Below are 17,004 nucleotides of genomic sequence, written 5' to 3'. Positions count from 1 at the left end.
ATGAGCTGCCGAGGGTAGGGACTGGGGGGCTAGGAGGTGCTATCGATCGATAGGACGCGTGCTGGCCCAGGCGCGGTTTGCCAGCAGAGTCAAAGTCGAAGTCGACGTCACGGTCGGGAGGGGCGAAGTCTGCGTGCAGGAGCGGCGCTTGTTCATCGAATGCGGGCGGAGGATGCGAGACGGTGTTGAACGGAGTGGGTGGAGGAGCCATCCTTCAGCCGCCTGCCCCACCCGCCCGCTCGCGCCATCCCAGATGAAAACGCGCAATAGCCAGCGTTTAGGGCTCCAACCATTTCCGTGTACAAACGTTTGTACACGGTTATAACCGTTTTTATTTTCATTTAGTTTACCATGGTATGTAAATGGTAAATAAATGAAAACAAATGGTTTAAATGGTTATTCCCTGATAACAATAGCAGACATGCTCATAAATATTTTACTACTAGGTATATATCTGGCTACCAAATACATACTAGTGTAGGACAGACCTTCCACATAAATATAAATAGTTGTTGCGATTGTAGGCTTCTTCTTGAAGGAGTTGATCACATGATCTGGCATCAAATAAGCCAAAGGCAATGAATCTTGCCCTACATGCCCATCTAGAACAGTATTACAAGTGAGAAAATGTCATCTCTCAGTTGAATAAACCTAATAAACTCAAGTATGTATCATAAAATTGTTGATCATTTTATATTATTATATTACCATTTTTAACTGTTTTTAAATGGTAATAAACATTTACTAAACGTTTTCTTACCATTTCTGTTTAGTTTACCTGGAGGTGTAAATGAAAACTAAATAGTTGGAGCCCTACCAGCGTTCCCACGCCCGGATCGCGCCGGCGGCTTGCAGTAGACGCCCAAAAGCGCTGGTTCCGTCCACGGACGCGCAAGAGGTGGAGGGGAGATGGGATAGAGTGGGACTATGCTAATTTCACGCGCTTTGGAGGGAAGCAAGGAGCCTTCACGTGACCGCGTCTTGGCCGAGGGGCCCGAAATTCTCGAGATCTCGTTATCGTTCTTGAATCGCGTGGGGAAAAGGGTCGAAAACAAGTTAGTGAAGCAGATGGTAAGTATGAGTAGTAAAGAAGCCGATGCTAGCGATGCAAGGGAATGTATGCGGTGAAGTCAGAGAGAGATTGAAACGTCGCTGGCGGGTAGGAGGATAAATCATGTGTAAAGGCAGGCGTGCCGCGTAAGGATACATGTTTGTGATCTATCTGGCCATTCGTTGTCAGCTTCGGAATCCTTGGAGAGCAAAACCCAGTACATACCGGAGTTCTCCGCGTCTTTCCTTCCCGTGCCCTATAACCACATCATGCGCTGTCTTTGCGACGACCGCGCCATATCCTGGGCAGGCACCACTGGCAGCCGCTTCCACGCAATCTACCGCAAGGCTATCGGCCGTTTCCATCTTCGCAACTGGCGATGATTGACCCCGAGGGAGAAGTCACGACAAGGTCGGCCCGGGCGTGAACCGCGCGGATGGAAGCGAGGTACGAGTGCCGGAAGATGTGCTGTCGTGTCGACTTCCTCGTCGCTCTATAGTCCCTGCACGGTATGACCGGACCGCGTCAGGAAAGGAGAGTGGAGATTGAATCCTAAGGTTGCATTGCGACATTCGAAACGCAAGAAAAAAAATCCCGGCCAGCGCACCATGGCCAGCGCTTGCGATCCGCCATGACCCAGTTCTCTTCCCCGTCCAGCCGCGGCCGACCTCTCCCTTTCCATCCTCTTCTGCTGCAGCAGCGTTGCCTTCGTCTCCGTCGCCGCGGGTTTGTGGCTGGAGACCCAGAAGGCGTCGGGATATGCCAGTGTGGGCGGGGTTGACGATGACCGTGCACTGGCAAAAGAGAAGAAGGATGGTGAATCGTGATGTCACACCGGCGCCAACTTCGTTCATGAATCAAAGCACACGCTCGACTTACCCTCTTGGCACCGGCAGCACGTCTAATCTAACTGAAAAGTAGCGCTGCAGCCTGCGCTAGCGTGTCGTCGAAATCTGGCCCTTCCAACTGGATGCTGTTCTTTGACAGGCGGTCGTCAGCAACAGACTAGTCAACCACCATACGGGGGAGCACAGCCAGCCTGAGCCAATCGTAGTATGTGGCTCGAGCTCGCAGGCCCGCGCAGGCTTCAAACCGGCAATGATGTTTTGTTCTTGTCGTACAACTTGAATATCGAACACAGGAGTGCCCCTTCTCTGACCGTTCCCCTCAATCCAACGCCTGCATCCCAATCAAGGAGCATGGCGGCTGCGAGGCTGTCTTCACAACAGTGAACGCGGAGGTGTCCTCGCTTTGTATCATCGCCTCGTACTGGGCAACCAGCGCCGCCGCCCGGGTGTCGTCTACACACAACGCGTCAGCACTGGCACAGATACACTCCCGCAGTTACAGAGCGACATACTGTTCAGGATCGGGTTCACCAGGCGGGTGTCCACGCCGCTCTGCGCCAAGAACGACTCCAGGAACAGGAAGCGGTTGTCGCCGTTCGTCGTGTTGCCGCTGAGGAAGGACTGGACGCCGCCGAAGAGGACGACGGTCTGCGGGTTGTTGACCGAGACCATGTGCCATTGGACGAACACTTTGGAGCTGACGTCGACGCGGTCGCTCCGGAGCACGTCCCCGCGCGGTATGTAGCTGTAGCCGTCGTCGATAGACGCTGCGCCGATTATGTTGGCACTAAAATCCATGTGAGCACGCTGTCTTGGAAGTGAAAGAAGAAGGGCTACAGTAGGTTTCCTGGGTTCGTGGCATCTGGGGTCAGCCCGAATGTTTCCGAGGCGGTATCAGAGTCGATGATAACGACAGTGTCTGTGCCCAGGCTGCTGTTTGTCGAGGGGATGGCGGCGACGACGCCCTATGGGCAATGAGAAGCGAGGAAACGAGGTGCGGTAAATGCCTTACCGGCGCGCCGGGGGCAAGTGCCAACACAGTCGAAGCCATCGGCGGGGTGGTGCTGAATTTGACCCAGACATCGACCTGGAACTGGTTGACGGGCCCGTCGTTCATGATCGAGATGTACGACCCCATGGTGCGTGCTGGTGGCAGACAGCACTGTTGTGTCGATTGCTTTAAGGCGCAGCCGACTCGGTCTAATTTTGGCGGCGCCATCATGATAATTAAAGCCAGGGCCAGAATTTGGATGTAGCTCCAGCCTTCTGGCCACGCAAGAGCAGATGCGTCCCTGGAAAATGATCAGTCCCACTCGTTGCAGGTAGGTGCGTGCCAAAAGCCTTGGCCAATGCCGCTATTCTGGAGTCGTCGCTATTTAGTACTTAGTAGCAAGGTTTCCGCGTGACCCGTTTGCACCACTACGTCCTCGGGTCGCTTCTTTTCTTCTGTCCCTCGCATCAAGTTGCGTGGATTGCCGGCGAGGGGCAGCCATCGCGGAGGCGTAGTATAAGTAAAAACAACCATCTTCGCCAGCAACGCACCTACCATGGGTTCCTACACCTCCACCCTCAACGACACCAACAACATCCTCTACATCAAATATGCGGCCAACAGCGTTGGGCTCGGGATTGCCGCCATCGTCACTGGCCTGCTCGGCGTCGTCGCCCTCGTCTCAACGGGTGGTCTGATCGGTGTCGCATTTGCGCCGCTGATTCCATTGCTTGCGTTGGGCGGCACGGGAATCACGCTGACGATAAGTGGTATCGCGTAAGGCGCCCTCTCCCGTTTGTGTGCGGGCTGCTGAGCAAGGGAACAGCTTAGGCGCCATCGATCTCGCAGCCAAGGATTCAGGCTACCACGCCGTCGCGCCCGGGAACTCGTACAAGTCAGGCAAGCTCAGCTTGAGCCTCCTGCACCAGGCGGACGTCACCATGGTCCAGAAGGTCAACGACAACACACTCACCATGTGGTCCGGGAGCTTCACGGTGTTCAGCGGTGCGTCGGCCAAGTAAGCAGCCTACAGACACGAGTGGCGGAATCCGTCCGCTCACGGTTGCGCCAGCTCGGTGAAGACGTACAAGATGTCGCAGCAGCTCGGGAAGCTCGAGATGAAGCAGCTCATGTTCACGGACGTGAGCGACCAGACTGCCAGGCTTGCGCTCGCCGGACAGTTCGCCAACTTTTCGCTGGTGCAGTTTCCCCGACCAGAGTTCGGTGCGGCGGACTTGGGATTGCGCTCGACATGTGCCTCATCAAAGCTGGCGGATTTGGATTGACGACACGTTCAATGGAGGGTATCTGGTGTTGGAACCAAGACCCGAGTATCGTTGACAGTGTAATTGTGAAATTGTGACTTGTCCCAGAAACCGACGAGTACTTGAAGGCCAGTGATTTGAGAGAGCTGCGGCGCCTTCATCTTGCCAGTGAATCAGTCATGATCTAGGCTGTAATCTTGGCCCCGAGTTAGTCGCCTTCGGAGCGTCTTGAGAGATTGCAAATGCGGGTGTCAAGACAGTAAGAGAATGTGGTGGTCTGTGGCCAGAGGTCGTTGATAGGGAGAATTGGTGCGTTCTCGCACGCCTTCGGATGGCATTGAACGTGGTAACGACGATAGGAGCATTCAGAATAACATATCAAGAAGATATATTTAGCATGGAGTGTCGTCTACGCATACCACAATTGGAACTTCATGGGGAGTTAGACATCTGTAGAGGCAAGGAGCAGAGTGACATACGTGAAGTTCACCAGGCGTTGTGGCTATACATCTTCCGACTTCCTTCCCAAACCTCCATCCCTCAACGCAAAACGTCCATAGCGCAATGAGGCCAGGCCATAATCCTGCCAAACAGTTCGGAAAGCGGAAGAGCATATGCCCGCGCATGACGGGATACAGTTTGGCTGCCGCATATCACTTTGAAGCTGGCGGTCAAGTCGATTCCAGCCCCAGTGGCATCATCGTCGAAAACGGTGCCCAGAAGGGCATTGTCGTGAATATCGTTACCCAAAAAGAATTGGGCGGCACAAGGTCATGGTGCCACACGACAGGATACACTCGATAGATGTGTATAGGGTGTAAGGGGCAAAACTGGAAGTCGTTTGCGTGACAGTCGGGGAAGAAGGGGATTCGCGTTGCTCGTGTGAGCGCTGCATACGCATAATTTGCTACGATGGATGGCGTTGTTGTGTATGGAAGCGGGGAATGATGCATCGATGATGTGCCAGAAGGGTTGTAGGGCTCTCGAAGACACACACTCGTATGGGCGGCGTAAAGACAAGCTTTGTCGGCGCGTTACTGAGACGGTACGATTCCCCATCACGAGGAGTCTTTGCCGGTCGTAGTCGTTGCTGCCCGGACATACTAGCCCAGGCGGTGTCTCCCTCGTGCTTCGCTATGGCCTGGGCAATGACATGTCGGTCGGGTCTGGAGTAAGTCCTGCAACGCCCGTATTGGTGAGTGTAGTCGATAGACAGTAAGAACACGCACCGTTTGACCAGTCTTCGACGACGCTTCCCTCTACCATCGCTCGGACTCCTTTTCAGCCGTCTGGGAGGTCGACCGTGGATGAACAGGTCGTTGTTCTCCAGCAAATGGCGGCGGGGGAGCAGAATATGCTCGGCGACAAGCGAAGGGCCTGATACTGTGATTAGACCTCGAGAAACCAGAAAAGCCCAGGCAAACGCACCATGACCTATTCGTCTCCCCTCCTGATCCTCCGGACCCTCATTTCCCGCGGTGGTACCGTGGCCTTCGTCCCTCTCGCGGCAATGTTTTGAGCCAGATGTGGGTGTGTTGAGATAGGCGGGGCTGGTCGACGACATGACCGTCGAAGAGAAAGACTGATTTGGGTGTGACACCCACTGGCTTGCTGGTATTTTCGTCAATGCAAGAGGCTCGTGGTACTATCAGCCACAGCTATGCCCCCGCCTCCGCGCATGTCCACTGCAGGAGCACTTAGCCCTCAAGAACTACTTCGTCTGCGGCAGGAGGATGAATCAATTCGCCAAATGATTCGCTCTCTCACAACACAGCTAGTCCAGCTCGAAGACCGCCATAGAGTCATCCAGGAGCAGTTGTCGAGCGCCAATTTCCACGTGCACACGCTTCCCGCCGAGATCTTCTGCCACATTTTCCGGCAAACGGTGTCGTTAACTGTCCCTGAAAGTGTCGCCGCTATGCTGCTGACTCCATCACTGCTGTCTGTCAGCAATGGCGCGCTATCGCAATCGCGGATGCTCACCTTTGGACCACGGCATGCTACGTCCTGCGGGACTCTGATCAACCCGATCTTCTGTTCCGCCATTTCTTGGAACGAACCCAAGGGCTCCCAATAACGGTGCATATAGACGAGGGTGACCCAGACACTGGCAGGGGATCAAAGCGGCTTCCTCAGCAGCTCTTTGACTCTTGCCGTCAGTGGAAGGAGGCCAACCTGTTCATCTATGGTGGCAGGAGCTTCACACTGGAACTTAAGTCGCTTGCGCTTGCATTGGACCTCCCGCATTTGACGAAGCTTACACTCGACATTGAAGATCCCTGGCGCGGCAGTCCAAACGAAAATCACCAGACATTTGCCAACACTCCACGTCTTCAAGACCTCGCAGTTGTCCACCCACTACTGATATCACGACTCGGATTTCCGGCACACCAGCTGCGCAGGTTTGCGGTCTTCGGTCATGACATGGCACTTCGCGACCTCCTTCCCATACTCCCCCAACTTGTGGTGCTCAAAGAGCTCGCCATCGGCGATGGTTTCATTGATCTCCGAGTCAGGTCGGATGGCCCTAAAACATTGATAGAAATGCCCTTGCTGACGACAGTGCGTCTTCTTGGAGAAGATAGTTGTGCGCTCCTAGACCACCTGGTCCTCCCATGCCTCAAAACCCTCCATCTCTCGGATTTCTACCACGACGATGCAGCGTACTACATTCCGGAATGCCTCCAGCGCTCCTCAGCATCTGTGTCCTCCTTGACTCTTGCCAAGACCAATTATGATACGTTGACCACACTCCTGGAAGCCCACTCATTAATTCTGCGCTAAAAGATCTCACCCTCACACACCTGCACACCCTACTTTCCTCACGCCATGAGCGCACAGCGCTGACTGCTCTCCTTTCCCGCGCCGATTTTCTCCCGACTCTGGAATGTTTGACTCTTGTCGCGCCTGCTGCTGATACCGGCCTGAGTGAGCACTGTCCTCCATCCCCCTTCGGCCCCTTCTTCGATGGCCTGCGTCGTCGTGTGGCTGACGCGACTGCGCGTGGTCCTGGGCACGGAATGAAACTTCGACAGTTGCATGTTCAGCACGGAATGCATCAGGAGGACATCCGCATGTTGCACAAGCTGCAGCAGACCCTCGATATCCATGGCTCTGACTTGCTTGTTTCCGAGCGATCAGGCTATCGAATAGAGTGTCGATGGAGGACGTATATCCGAGTCGGCTAGGGTTGATTCTTATGATCGAAGAACATATGAAGAGTCCTGTTCCTGTTTGTACAACTTGAAGTATTTACGCCAAGCATTGACCATCATCCCTCCAACCCAAGAGTGTTCCAAAGTGACTAGTGTTGACGACGTCGTGTCGCAAGAGCCTGGATTGCGTTAGAGCATATGCAGACGACAATCGGAAATGTACCTCGTCGCCAAGCTTGACAAAACTCTTGCAGCCCCAGATTCTCAATCCATCGAGGTCAGCACAAGTTCCATGCTTGGTATAAGTCAGACGGATATATCGCCGATAGATGACTGCGACAACGATGTGATCAACTCGGCGCTACGAACGACTTAGAAATCAGGGAGAGGCTGAAGAATTGGTGTTTGTCGATGGTGAAGACGAGAACTGGACGAGGAATTCGCCCAAGAAAAGTGGGATTGAGGGAGAAGCATAGGGCAAGCACAGCATCTTCGTTCATGCAATGCAGACAAGATGCAGGAAAGCCAATGTAGAGGTTCTGATGCTCTCCTCGTCGAAAATGCCATGAAGCGCATAATCCATGCGGCGGCAACTTGAATGCAAAGAGGGGAAAAGAAGATCTTTTCGCTCTTCAACCACCATTAAAAAAAACCCCGTATACGCCTGCAACCACAATATATATAATTGTACATATTATGTATGATCACATGGTGTATTGTGTTGTGTATCTTCGACTCCGTCGCCTCTAGACATGGGTCCGGCCCGCCAGCTGGGCTTAGCTCCTTCCGACAGAATGTTAGTGAAATGATAAGCATGAGCTGTAAGGACTCACAGGTCCTGTCCACAAGCATCACTCTCAGCTCACTGGCATGGTTGGCTGCGCGAAACGCGCCTGCTCGCTGACCAGTTTCGGCCCACGAAAAACAATTTCCAGCCTCAAACGACCCCGGAGGAGCGACGCAGGACCAAAAAGCTTCTGAAACACGTCGTAAAGTGGAAGGTGGATGGTCGAGCAGAACTAGAGACAAGTTATCGAGGCCGTTTCGCTGTCGGGATAGCAATGTACTTGACGCAAGAACTTGAAGCGAAGATTGGGGGAAGGTAATAAGTATTTCGAGGCCCGTGGACAGTGTTTTGAAGGACGGAGGAATAAGAGGTCGTGGAACGTTTTAGAGTAGACAAAAAGGAAGTCGGAGGCCGAAGCATATCAGGAAGATAAGTTATCGGTACGCGAAAGCGATTATTTCCCTCACCGAGTGAGTTGTATACAGCAGAGGAGGAGGTGTTCGGTCTGCAAGGATTGGTAGGCAAGACGGAGGCGGGAAAGCTGGGCCCACGGGAAGTGTGGCGCGTAACTCGAAATGGGTTCTGGGGGCGGGTGCAGTGAGAGTCGTAGATCCAGGTTCCTCAGTTGTGGGGCATTGCGGAACGTGTCGAGAATCGTACTTGAATGGCCCTCCTAGAGTGGATGGATATTGAGCGTTGTGAGCTGCGTGAAGTGTGGTGGCGATGTGTCAAGAAACAGCCTCGCAGACAAGACCGATATGGACAGTGTTTGGACGCGCGTAGTGAATCCTTCCGCGCCAAAAAGCAGTTGAATGATATGCTGCAAATTTGGGGTGAGCATCAGTGCTGGCGAATCTAAAACTGCGATTGGTACCTTGGTGTCATGGCCGCCTTGCCATCCCGCGCAATCATGAGGTTTCACTAGCACATCGAGAGGAAGGACACCAGACCGCGCCAGCAGCTCACTGGGGCTGGGTGCGGATGCATAATCCCTCTTGCGGAGGACGAGCCGGCGCCAAAGCCGAGGCGCATCTAAGACTGTCTTTCGCCACAGCGAGCACTGGCAGACATGCATCAGCACAAGCGGCGCCGTCGTCGGGTCGTTCGTAAACTTCTCGAAGGGGGCTTGATCACGATGGCTGGCGAGGATACAGTATTCGAATATGTCGACCAGGAGTTCAGCCGGAACGGCGCGAATTGGTGCGAGGAAGGCGCTGAGGACGAAGTTGTCGTGCTGCCTTTTCACCAGCAGCGCTTCAGCCTCCCGAAGGCGTGCGCGGACCGCGACAATGTCATTCTCCAGGGCCACCTCCTCATTGTGGCCGTGTAGAAGCAACGCTTCTATTTGTTGTTTTTGCACCGGAGTTAGTGGAGCGTCCATAGAACGTAGACCCAAAGGCAGGACTAGAAAGAGAATGGTCAATCATGTCGCTGGTGTTGTAGGTAAAATGCCAGTGGCCAACCAAGGTGGGTATCCGATTCTGACTCCTTTTGCATGATAGTGAGAACCAAGAGAGACGGCGGGTCACGTGGACGACCCGGACTGCCGGACAAATCATTCTTCTTCTCCGTCCCGCAATTCAATCCTCCTCTCCACCGGCGCCGGTACCCGCACCCTGCAAACCACACGCAAGGAGTGACGACGGCGCCACCGCTGCCTTGTACCATCTCCATGGCCCTCCAATGCCTCCAGTATCCATGCCGCAGCCTCCAAACCTCCAGGTCGTGCCGTTGTTTTTGGATACTAGTATCACTGGTGTGTATACTGTACAGTGGTTATAACAAAGTGAGAGCCAACACTCTAGTAGGTACACAACGTCAATCGTGAAACGCAACCATTTCGACAGTCCCTTTCAACTTGAAGCATCACCACAAGACGGACTTGTTCCTTCTCGGCCCATTCGACACCCTCTCTGTCATCTTCCATCATAAGCAGGACCATCGACAGGCGCGGAAGGTGATTGAAAGGTTTTGCAAAGATACAGAATGATCATATTTGGTGAGCGATGAGCGAACGTGGCTCCCAGAGGTTGACCACGATATTCTGGAGACGACGACGGGTTCGCTCTAAGATCGAAGGAGGACCATAATCGCGGCTCGAAGGGGTTGAAGGGTACGGGACTGGACCGAGCAGATTGCGGTAAAATCCAGCGCGCAGTCGTTCTACGCTCGATATGACGAGAAAGCTTGCGCAGGATAGAGACCCTCCGAAAGTGGACACAATATACCAAGCGCTAATAACGCGCTTCGAGAGCCTGTGGTGGATTATGCCGCAAATCGGGGAAACGTGCTCGACGCGGGCCTGAACGGCCAAGGTGTGGCGGGAAAAGAAATGGGGATGACGAAGACAGCGTCCTCGGTAAGATGATACGGTTTGTCGAGCCCGGTTTTGTGCGCGGAGATACAAAATCGCATGCTCAGGCGGTGACAGGTGTGCCGAGCGCGAAAAAGGTGACGCAAAGAGACCTCCTCGAGCTCGTCTGTGTCCGACTTTGAAGCAAATCGGAGACGGTTGGTTAGAACGAATAGCAACTTTCGCCAATCGTTTGTGAGTGAGGGGAAGTGAGGTATGAGTTTACAATGATGCTTGCAAAAGATATGCCTGTACATTCGTTGTCAAGTACCAGAAGATAGGCGCAAGGCAATACTTACGAACCATAGTACATTATGTCATACTCCGACTGGAGAAATTCTTCCCAACAGCCTGTCGCTTCGCGAAAGTCACCAGCAAAGCCTTGCCCAATACCCTTGTCTGTGTCTTGGTCTTCGGCCGCGAGCAGCCGTCCTCCAAGTTAATATCGAGCGCGTCGTGGCGATAGCTGGGACATTCCACAGAAAGAGCCCGTGAAACGGGAAAAGGCCAAAGCCATGTCGTTTGGGTTGCACACAAATGAGAAGAATTTGGGTGCGCGGAGCGTATGGTAGACTGTGTCGCGATAGGATCGATTGGCGCATGAGTGTATGGCGAAGGCGATGACGATGCTAGCAACATGGAATAGGGAGATTTTGAAGAGATGCGGTTCTCGGGCTGCCCTGCTTGAGCCAGCGATGGTAAGACTGACCCTGAGTGAAGAATGAGGATAGTGAACGCCGAAGCAAACGAGGACAACACACCAGTGCCCACTTCAAGGCCGCCCTCCTTCAGCCCTTCCCTCCACTAAACATCCCCTTCCGGCGGAGGCTTCCGCACCAGAACACCGTTCTTAAGCTCCATTGCCATTCGCAGCCGTGTCTTGAGCAGAAGTGGTGTCGGAACACGCAAGCCTGGCCAACATGACAGTGCAGAAGAACGAGGATCGTGTGATGTGATGTCACACATATTGCTCATCTCTTGTTGCACCAAAGGACACCGTCCAACGCTAAGTTGTATCTTGGGCCGTGCCAGACCCTTCTCAAGCACCCACTGATCCAAAACTGGGTCGACTCTTGGAGTATATTGACTGATTCAAGCTCCAACACGGACTTCAAGTTTACTAGTAATATTTACAACGCTGATACTGGTGTGCCAAGATTCGAAGGCTTTCCCGTCCTTCTAGTATCGTGTCAACGGATCTCTCAAGTTCGACCCAATGCCTACTTCGCTTGCATCGACCTCAAGCTCTTTTGCAAGTATACCAGGTCACGCATGTCCTCGGCCGCGATCATGTCGGGCTTGGTGGAGTCGAGAACAAGACGAGTGAGCTTCATCTTGTGCGAGACACCGCTAAACAGCGTGTTTGCGATCCTCATGGCAATTCCCTCGAGGAACGGCTGGACATTGCCGCCGCCGCCGCGCGGATTGTCAACGTCAGCAACCAACGTGATCGACTCGAGGTTGGGGAGGTAATCGAGGCGCGCGAGGTCTGCCGAACATCGCATTGCCTCATCAGGATCCATGTGGAACAGCTTTACAGTCAGGTGTTTGACTGAATTGAGAACAGGAGACAGGGAGGTGCGGTAAGCGCCATAGCTCATTGGCTCCGGCGCTAAGGACAGAGAGGTTATGTTCGCAGATGATCGGATAACGCAGGGTTCCAAGAGCTGTGAATCCCCTTCATAGCAGGGAGAGAGATGCAGTGTTGTCAGTGCAGGCAAGTCAAGAAATTGCAAGATGAAATCCCAGGCCACGCCCAGCGACAATATCGACAAGCGGGGCAATCGTATGGGCGGCTTCGAGCCCCAGTCCTCGTCGTCCACGAAATCATCATCGAATAGTATGTCCATCGAGAGTTCTTCCAATCCCTCCAGTTGCGTTAGCAGGCGGAGAATAGTATCTGAATCCTCGGTCGGAGCCTGAGCTTGAAGCAGGGTCAATTTCCTCAATTGATGTGTAGGAAACGACAGGCGAGAGAGCAAGCCAGGTAAAGCACCGATAGACAGCTCGCGCAGACGGGGAAGGTTCATCAACAAGTCGGTGGACTCAATCTCCGACTCTGTAAACTCTACATTCATAGTAAGTTTTGTCAGGTGAGGGCAGTCAATTCTTTCATCCAATAGAGCACCTGGCCAACCCTCGCTTGTCAGCGAGGCTTCCTCCCACTGATCAACGGAATCAAATGCGTCAGCGGGTGCCAATTCCCCGGGCCAGAGGTCGGTTAAAGTCACAGTGTATTTGATTGGTAGGCCGAGTGTACGTGACAGGAAGTGCTCGAATAGCAGGTCATCGGCGCGTGTGTGATGGACCAAGTAGTATGTCTGTGTCCACAAGTGCGGGTCTGCAATGGCGACGCTGCGCCAATGCTGACAAACGGCGGTAATCCGCAAGCGCGTGCGATTGATTTCAGCGCGACTCGGAGGCGAGGCCGACACGGCCGCGGCGAAAATGTGGCATAGAATCTCGTTGGGCAGAGTGTTGACGGGGTAAACGAGGCTGGACAAATCATACTGGACCGCGTTTAGACGATCTTCAAGGCTTTCGAGCTTTGTCTTCAGCTCGCCAATCGCTTGCTTGAGGTGCTCTGCCTCTTCTCTAAGCCGAGACTTGGTCGGAGGATCAAGGAGGTCGAGGGTAAGCCGACGCAGTCCCTGAAGAAACGCAGCCGCTTCAACGGCACCCTGGTAGCGCGCGTTAAGCATTCGATTTGCTGTTCTAGAGAACGTGAGGTTGTATGGAGCCTGCAGGTGCAAGCATACGGTACTTTCGTCCTTGTTGGGGGTGGTAACTTGAAATTGGGTCAATGTCGGAGTTTGGGTCAACGTCAAAGACGGATCGTCACACGTTGCCGCTCTTGCCCTTTTCCACCATACACGCCAGTTCCGAGTCCAAGCAAGCACCCGGTGGTTCCAACTTGGTTCCAACCTCCACAACCACCATGCGCCACGGCAAACGAACGTTTGAGTGGGCGGACGATTGAACGCACAGCGGGGGCGGGTGAAAGGAAGGTTTTGAAGCAGAAGAGGAGTTCAGCGGACGCCGAGGTGCGCCTTTTCCGCTTATCGTTTCCAGTCCTCTCCTCAGTGTTTTTCACAGATATCTGAGCACCTCCTAGCTCGTTCTCCGATCCAGCTACTTCGGGCTTGCATCCTTGTCTTGCCGATGAGCAGCATACTCTGGCCACCGTCTGCCATGTCGCTGCAATAGTGCGCTACCTAAGCCCCAAGCGGAAAGAGAGGACGGGTCGAATTCAAGACGTCGATCGGAAGAGCCATTAAAGTCGTGCGGTACAAGTGTTTCCCTGTCTTCTTTTACCTGACGTTTCGCTCTTAGTACTTACCACACCTTCTCATGCATTTCGTGTAACTCGTGCGACGAGTCCGAGTCTACAACGGAATTCATTTTCTGCGACATGAAAAGGAGCCAGGATGAGGTTGATATACTGCTTTGACATCTGCTGTTGTTTATCCACATGTTTACCATCCGCTTTCGCCTGCTTGTACCCTGCCCCACTTTTCTTGCCCGCGCTCATAACACCGCCCCCGCTTGTACGTCTACGAATATCTTGCCATCCGCGTAAAAGGCCTTTTTTTCCTCGTTGCGCATATTACTGGAGTGTGCATACTGTACAATCACTCTAGGCACTCGGAGTTGAGCGCCAACACGGACCTACACTACATCGACGTCAATTGTGAACCGCAAACCATCTCGATAGCCCTGCTCGAGTGTCTCCGCAAGTCGGCGTCTCCCTTCATCCGCCCGTGCGCCATACTCCGCTTCAGCCTTCGTCATCGCCAGCACTACAGCACGGAAGACAAAATTCCCACCACTGGCAGTGCCAGTCCGCTGCGCGTGGAGCCTGAGAACTTGGAGCAGGAGATCATGGTCGAATTGGACGAAAGACCTAATTTCTAGGCGGCAAAGGTTCCGCGCCAAACTGGGCTCGAGCAGCTCGCGCAGGACCTCATCGGTTACCGCAAAATGGTACGACTCCTTCTGGTGCAGGTCTTCGACAGCAAGGTCCTCCAATAACGGCACTTGGCGGAGCGCCTGGAGGAGCGCGGGAGAAGATATATAGGTCTGCCGTAGATGCAAGACGGTGATATTTGGCGAGCGACGAGTGAACGTGGCGAAAGCGGCTGGGTCCCAGAAGTTGGCCGCGGGACACGTCGACTGGAGCTTTAGCTCGGTAAGATTCGGGAGGCTCAGCAGGCGGAGGATGCGCCCTGCCAACTGGACTTGCTCGTCGTCGCTGGAGAAACTTGAAGGCGCCAGAGTAAATGACCTGATTGGTGATTTGAATAGCGGCTGGGTAGGCCAGTCGGCAAGTTTCTGCTGGTCCCGGTGGTAAGGAGGGTTGATGTCCCAGACCATAACGCTGCATGAAGCGGAACAGTGCTCGACAAACGCGAGCGCATTATAAACAGCCTTATGGAAATGGCCATAGAATCCAAAGGTGATGTTCAGGCGCACTTCTGTGAGCTGGTGCCACGCAACGCGAGGAGGGAAGTCTTCAAATGTAAGACTTCGCAAGGCAGGGGCGATTTCGAAGAGATTGCAGGCTGCGAAGAATTGTCTGTCGTTGGCATTGTTACTGCGGGACAGCTCTAGCCGCTCAAGAAGAGGCAGTTTCCCGCGCATAGGCGCGAGGTCCAGGAGTTGACAAGGGTCAACACGCAGCGAGAGCGATTGCCAACGCTCTGAAGTCGCGCGCAAGACAGCGAGGATTTGGCGTCGGATGGGCTGGCCCGTTTGGGCGTGATAGGTTTGTACCACATCAAGATTGAGGCGGAGCGGGGCATTCTCGGCGCGCAGCAGAGCGCGCTGGACCAGCTCAACGGCACGAGCGTCTTGTTGTGTGGGTATCGACCAGGCATTGATGTCTGCCCAAATCATCGGTGTCCCTATGATAACACCGTGCCAGTGGGAGCAGACGGTAGAAAGACTCAACCACTGGTCCTTAGCCAGAACGGAAAGCGGTTCATCGTCTTCTCCTGGGTTGTCATCGACACAGCGCTCGAGAATCGAGAGGAGCAGTTCTGTTGGCAGGCAGAGAATGGGGGCGGAGGCAGGCGTATTTTGAGGCGGATTGGGCCCGGAATGAAGGTGGTTGTCGTGCGGTAGGGTGGAAGAGGGCATCTCGAGTGAGGTGGCGACAAGAGGCACGACGTGAGAAACGTCAAGATCAGTTATAGATACTAGTATTAATAGGGTATGCGACACTGAATGAGGTAGGAGGCGCCGAGTTGGAGGACGAGAGACACAGACAAATGCAATGTGTCGGCCCGTCCACCTCCTCCAATTGCGCGGGACTTGTTAGATGGTGGTTTGAGCAAGGTCAAGCGGGGTGAGTCAGCACCACGTGGGCATGACGTGACCGCGACTCTCTTCTTTCGCTGAACCATGCCGCCTCCGAGCCAAGGTCGAGCCTATGCTCAGAGAACCCGGGCCCTTTTACACCCATGGGAGCGACCCCTGCCGCGGCCATACAGCATCAGTCCGCCTTCTCCTTCTCGACATCTCAGCACCCGCCACTTGTCGGCAGCGTCTTCACCTACAGCAGGCTCCGCCCCCGCTTCTCCCCAACGGAGGCACGATTTCTCGCTGGTGTGGGTCGTGTAGCAATGCTTTCCGCGGAACTTTACCTCCACAAACAGAAAAGCAAGCGGCGCATTGGCGGTGTTTCTTGGGAGCTTGGGTCGACAGGGACAAGCAATCAGGGAGCTGGAGCTGGCCGGATAAACGAGACCATTCTGCGGGATGAAGGTCCGTCCTTCAACCCACTTTTCCTTGCCCCAGACTTATCGTTCCTCAGGTCCTGGCTGTCTTTGCCCACGCATGTCGACAGTCCGAGTCACGGTGAAAACTCCTTCGAACTTATGGCCATCCGCAAAGACCCATGCTCGCGGTCACCACCGCCGCCTACGAAACCACTTTTAGTCAGCGTCTCCTCCGGCTCCTTCCTCCAAGCCCAACTCGGCCTATCTCTTATTGCCTCTCGTATTGCCTCGCATATCAGGGAACCCGGGAAGCTGCTCCATAGGTCTGAGGTATGTTTCCGCTCATCCTTCCAAGTTGCTACTTCTGACGAAATTATATTCTCGGAGTATAATAACCCTTCCTCAAAAGAAAAGCAGCCAAACATCTGCAAGCGATGAACACATAAGGGGACCTGCCATGTAGGCTAGTGGTGCAAGTACCTACTCTGAATCGGAACTACATGTGCGTATTCAGTCGACTACACCCGCATCGGCGTCTGAATGGTTTTCAGGATTCGTGCATTATCCTGACGTCAGCACATGCAATCTTAGGAAGCTGCGCTACGCACTCGTAAATTTGCTCCGTTCCTTGTAGGGACCACTGCGGAATACACTTTCCTTTCCTTTCCTTTCCTGGCTCTTCTTTAATCCTTCCCGCTCTTCATTCCTCCATTATCGGACACTCCATCTCGGATTCGATAACTCAGTCAAGTTGGCGGAAACCACCCAAGGCATTAGCCCCTTCAAGAACATCCGCACCTGCTCCAACCCTCCGCAATCAGGGAGCCCACGCGC

General features: G+C 53.9%; 4 protein-coding genes across 4 annotated transcripts; all 4 read right to left on the bottom strand.

The window, feature by feature from the left end:
- Window positions 1-2,218: 2,218 nt before the first annotated feature.
- MIND_00800800 (uncharacterized protein) lies at window positions 2,219-3,121 on the bottom strand (the record flags this gene model as incomplete). The annotated part of the gene is made up of 4 exons (XM_037364687.1): window positions 2,219-2,352; window positions 2,412-2,686; window positions 2,737-2,864; window positions 2,912-3,121. The coding sequence occupies 4 exons, from the start codon at window positions 3,119-3,121 to the stop codon at window positions 2,219-2,221; spliced, it is 747 nt and encodes a 248-aa protein (XP_037217929.1).
- A 1,941-nt stretch (window positions 3,122-5,062) lies between these two features.
- MIND_00800700 (uncharacterized protein) lies at window positions 5,063-5,728 on the bottom strand (the record flags this gene model as incomplete). Its single annotated transcript, XM_037364686.1, has 3 exons — window positions 5,584-5,728; window positions 5,385-5,532; window positions 5,063-5,333 (listed from the first exon to the last, which is right to left on the bottom strand). The coding sequence occupies exons 1-3, from the start codon at window positions 5,717-5,719 to the stop codon at window positions 5,063-5,065; spliced, it is 555 nt and encodes a 184-aa protein (XP_037217928.1). The 5' UTR covers window positions 5,720-5,728.
- A 5,942-nt stretch (window positions 5,729-11,670) lies between these two features.
- Window positions 11,671-13,152, bottom strand: MIND_00800600 (uncharacterized protein; the record flags this gene model as incomplete). Its single annotated transcript, XM_037364685.1, has 1 exon — window positions 11,671-13,152. One exon carries the CDS (start codon window positions 13,150-13,152, stop codon window positions 11,671-11,673), a length of 1,482 nt encoding a protein of 493 aa, XP_037217927.1.
- A 967-nt stretch (window positions 13,153-14,119) lies between these two features.
- MIND_00800500 (F-box domain-containing protein) lies at window positions 14,120-15,589 on the bottom strand (the record flags this gene model as incomplete). The annotated part of the gene is made up of 1 exon (XM_037364684.1): window positions 14,120-15,589. The coding sequence occupies one exon, from the start codon at window positions 15,587-15,589 to the stop codon at window positions 14,120-14,122; it is 1,470 nt and encodes a 489-aa protein (XP_037217926.1).
- Window positions 15,590-17,004: the final 1,415 nt, after the last annotated feature.

Source organism: Mycena indigotica (genome assembly GCF_014461135.1).
Source record: "Mycena indigotica strain 171206Taipei chromosome Unknown Mind.scaff0007, whole genome shotgun sequence".
Classification (NCBI taxonomy): domain Eukaryota; kingdom Fungi; phylum Basidiomycota; class Agaricomycetes; order Agaricales; family Mycenaceae; genus Mycena; species Mycena indigotica.
This window is presented reverse-complemented; position numbering and strand designations above follow the sequence as displayed.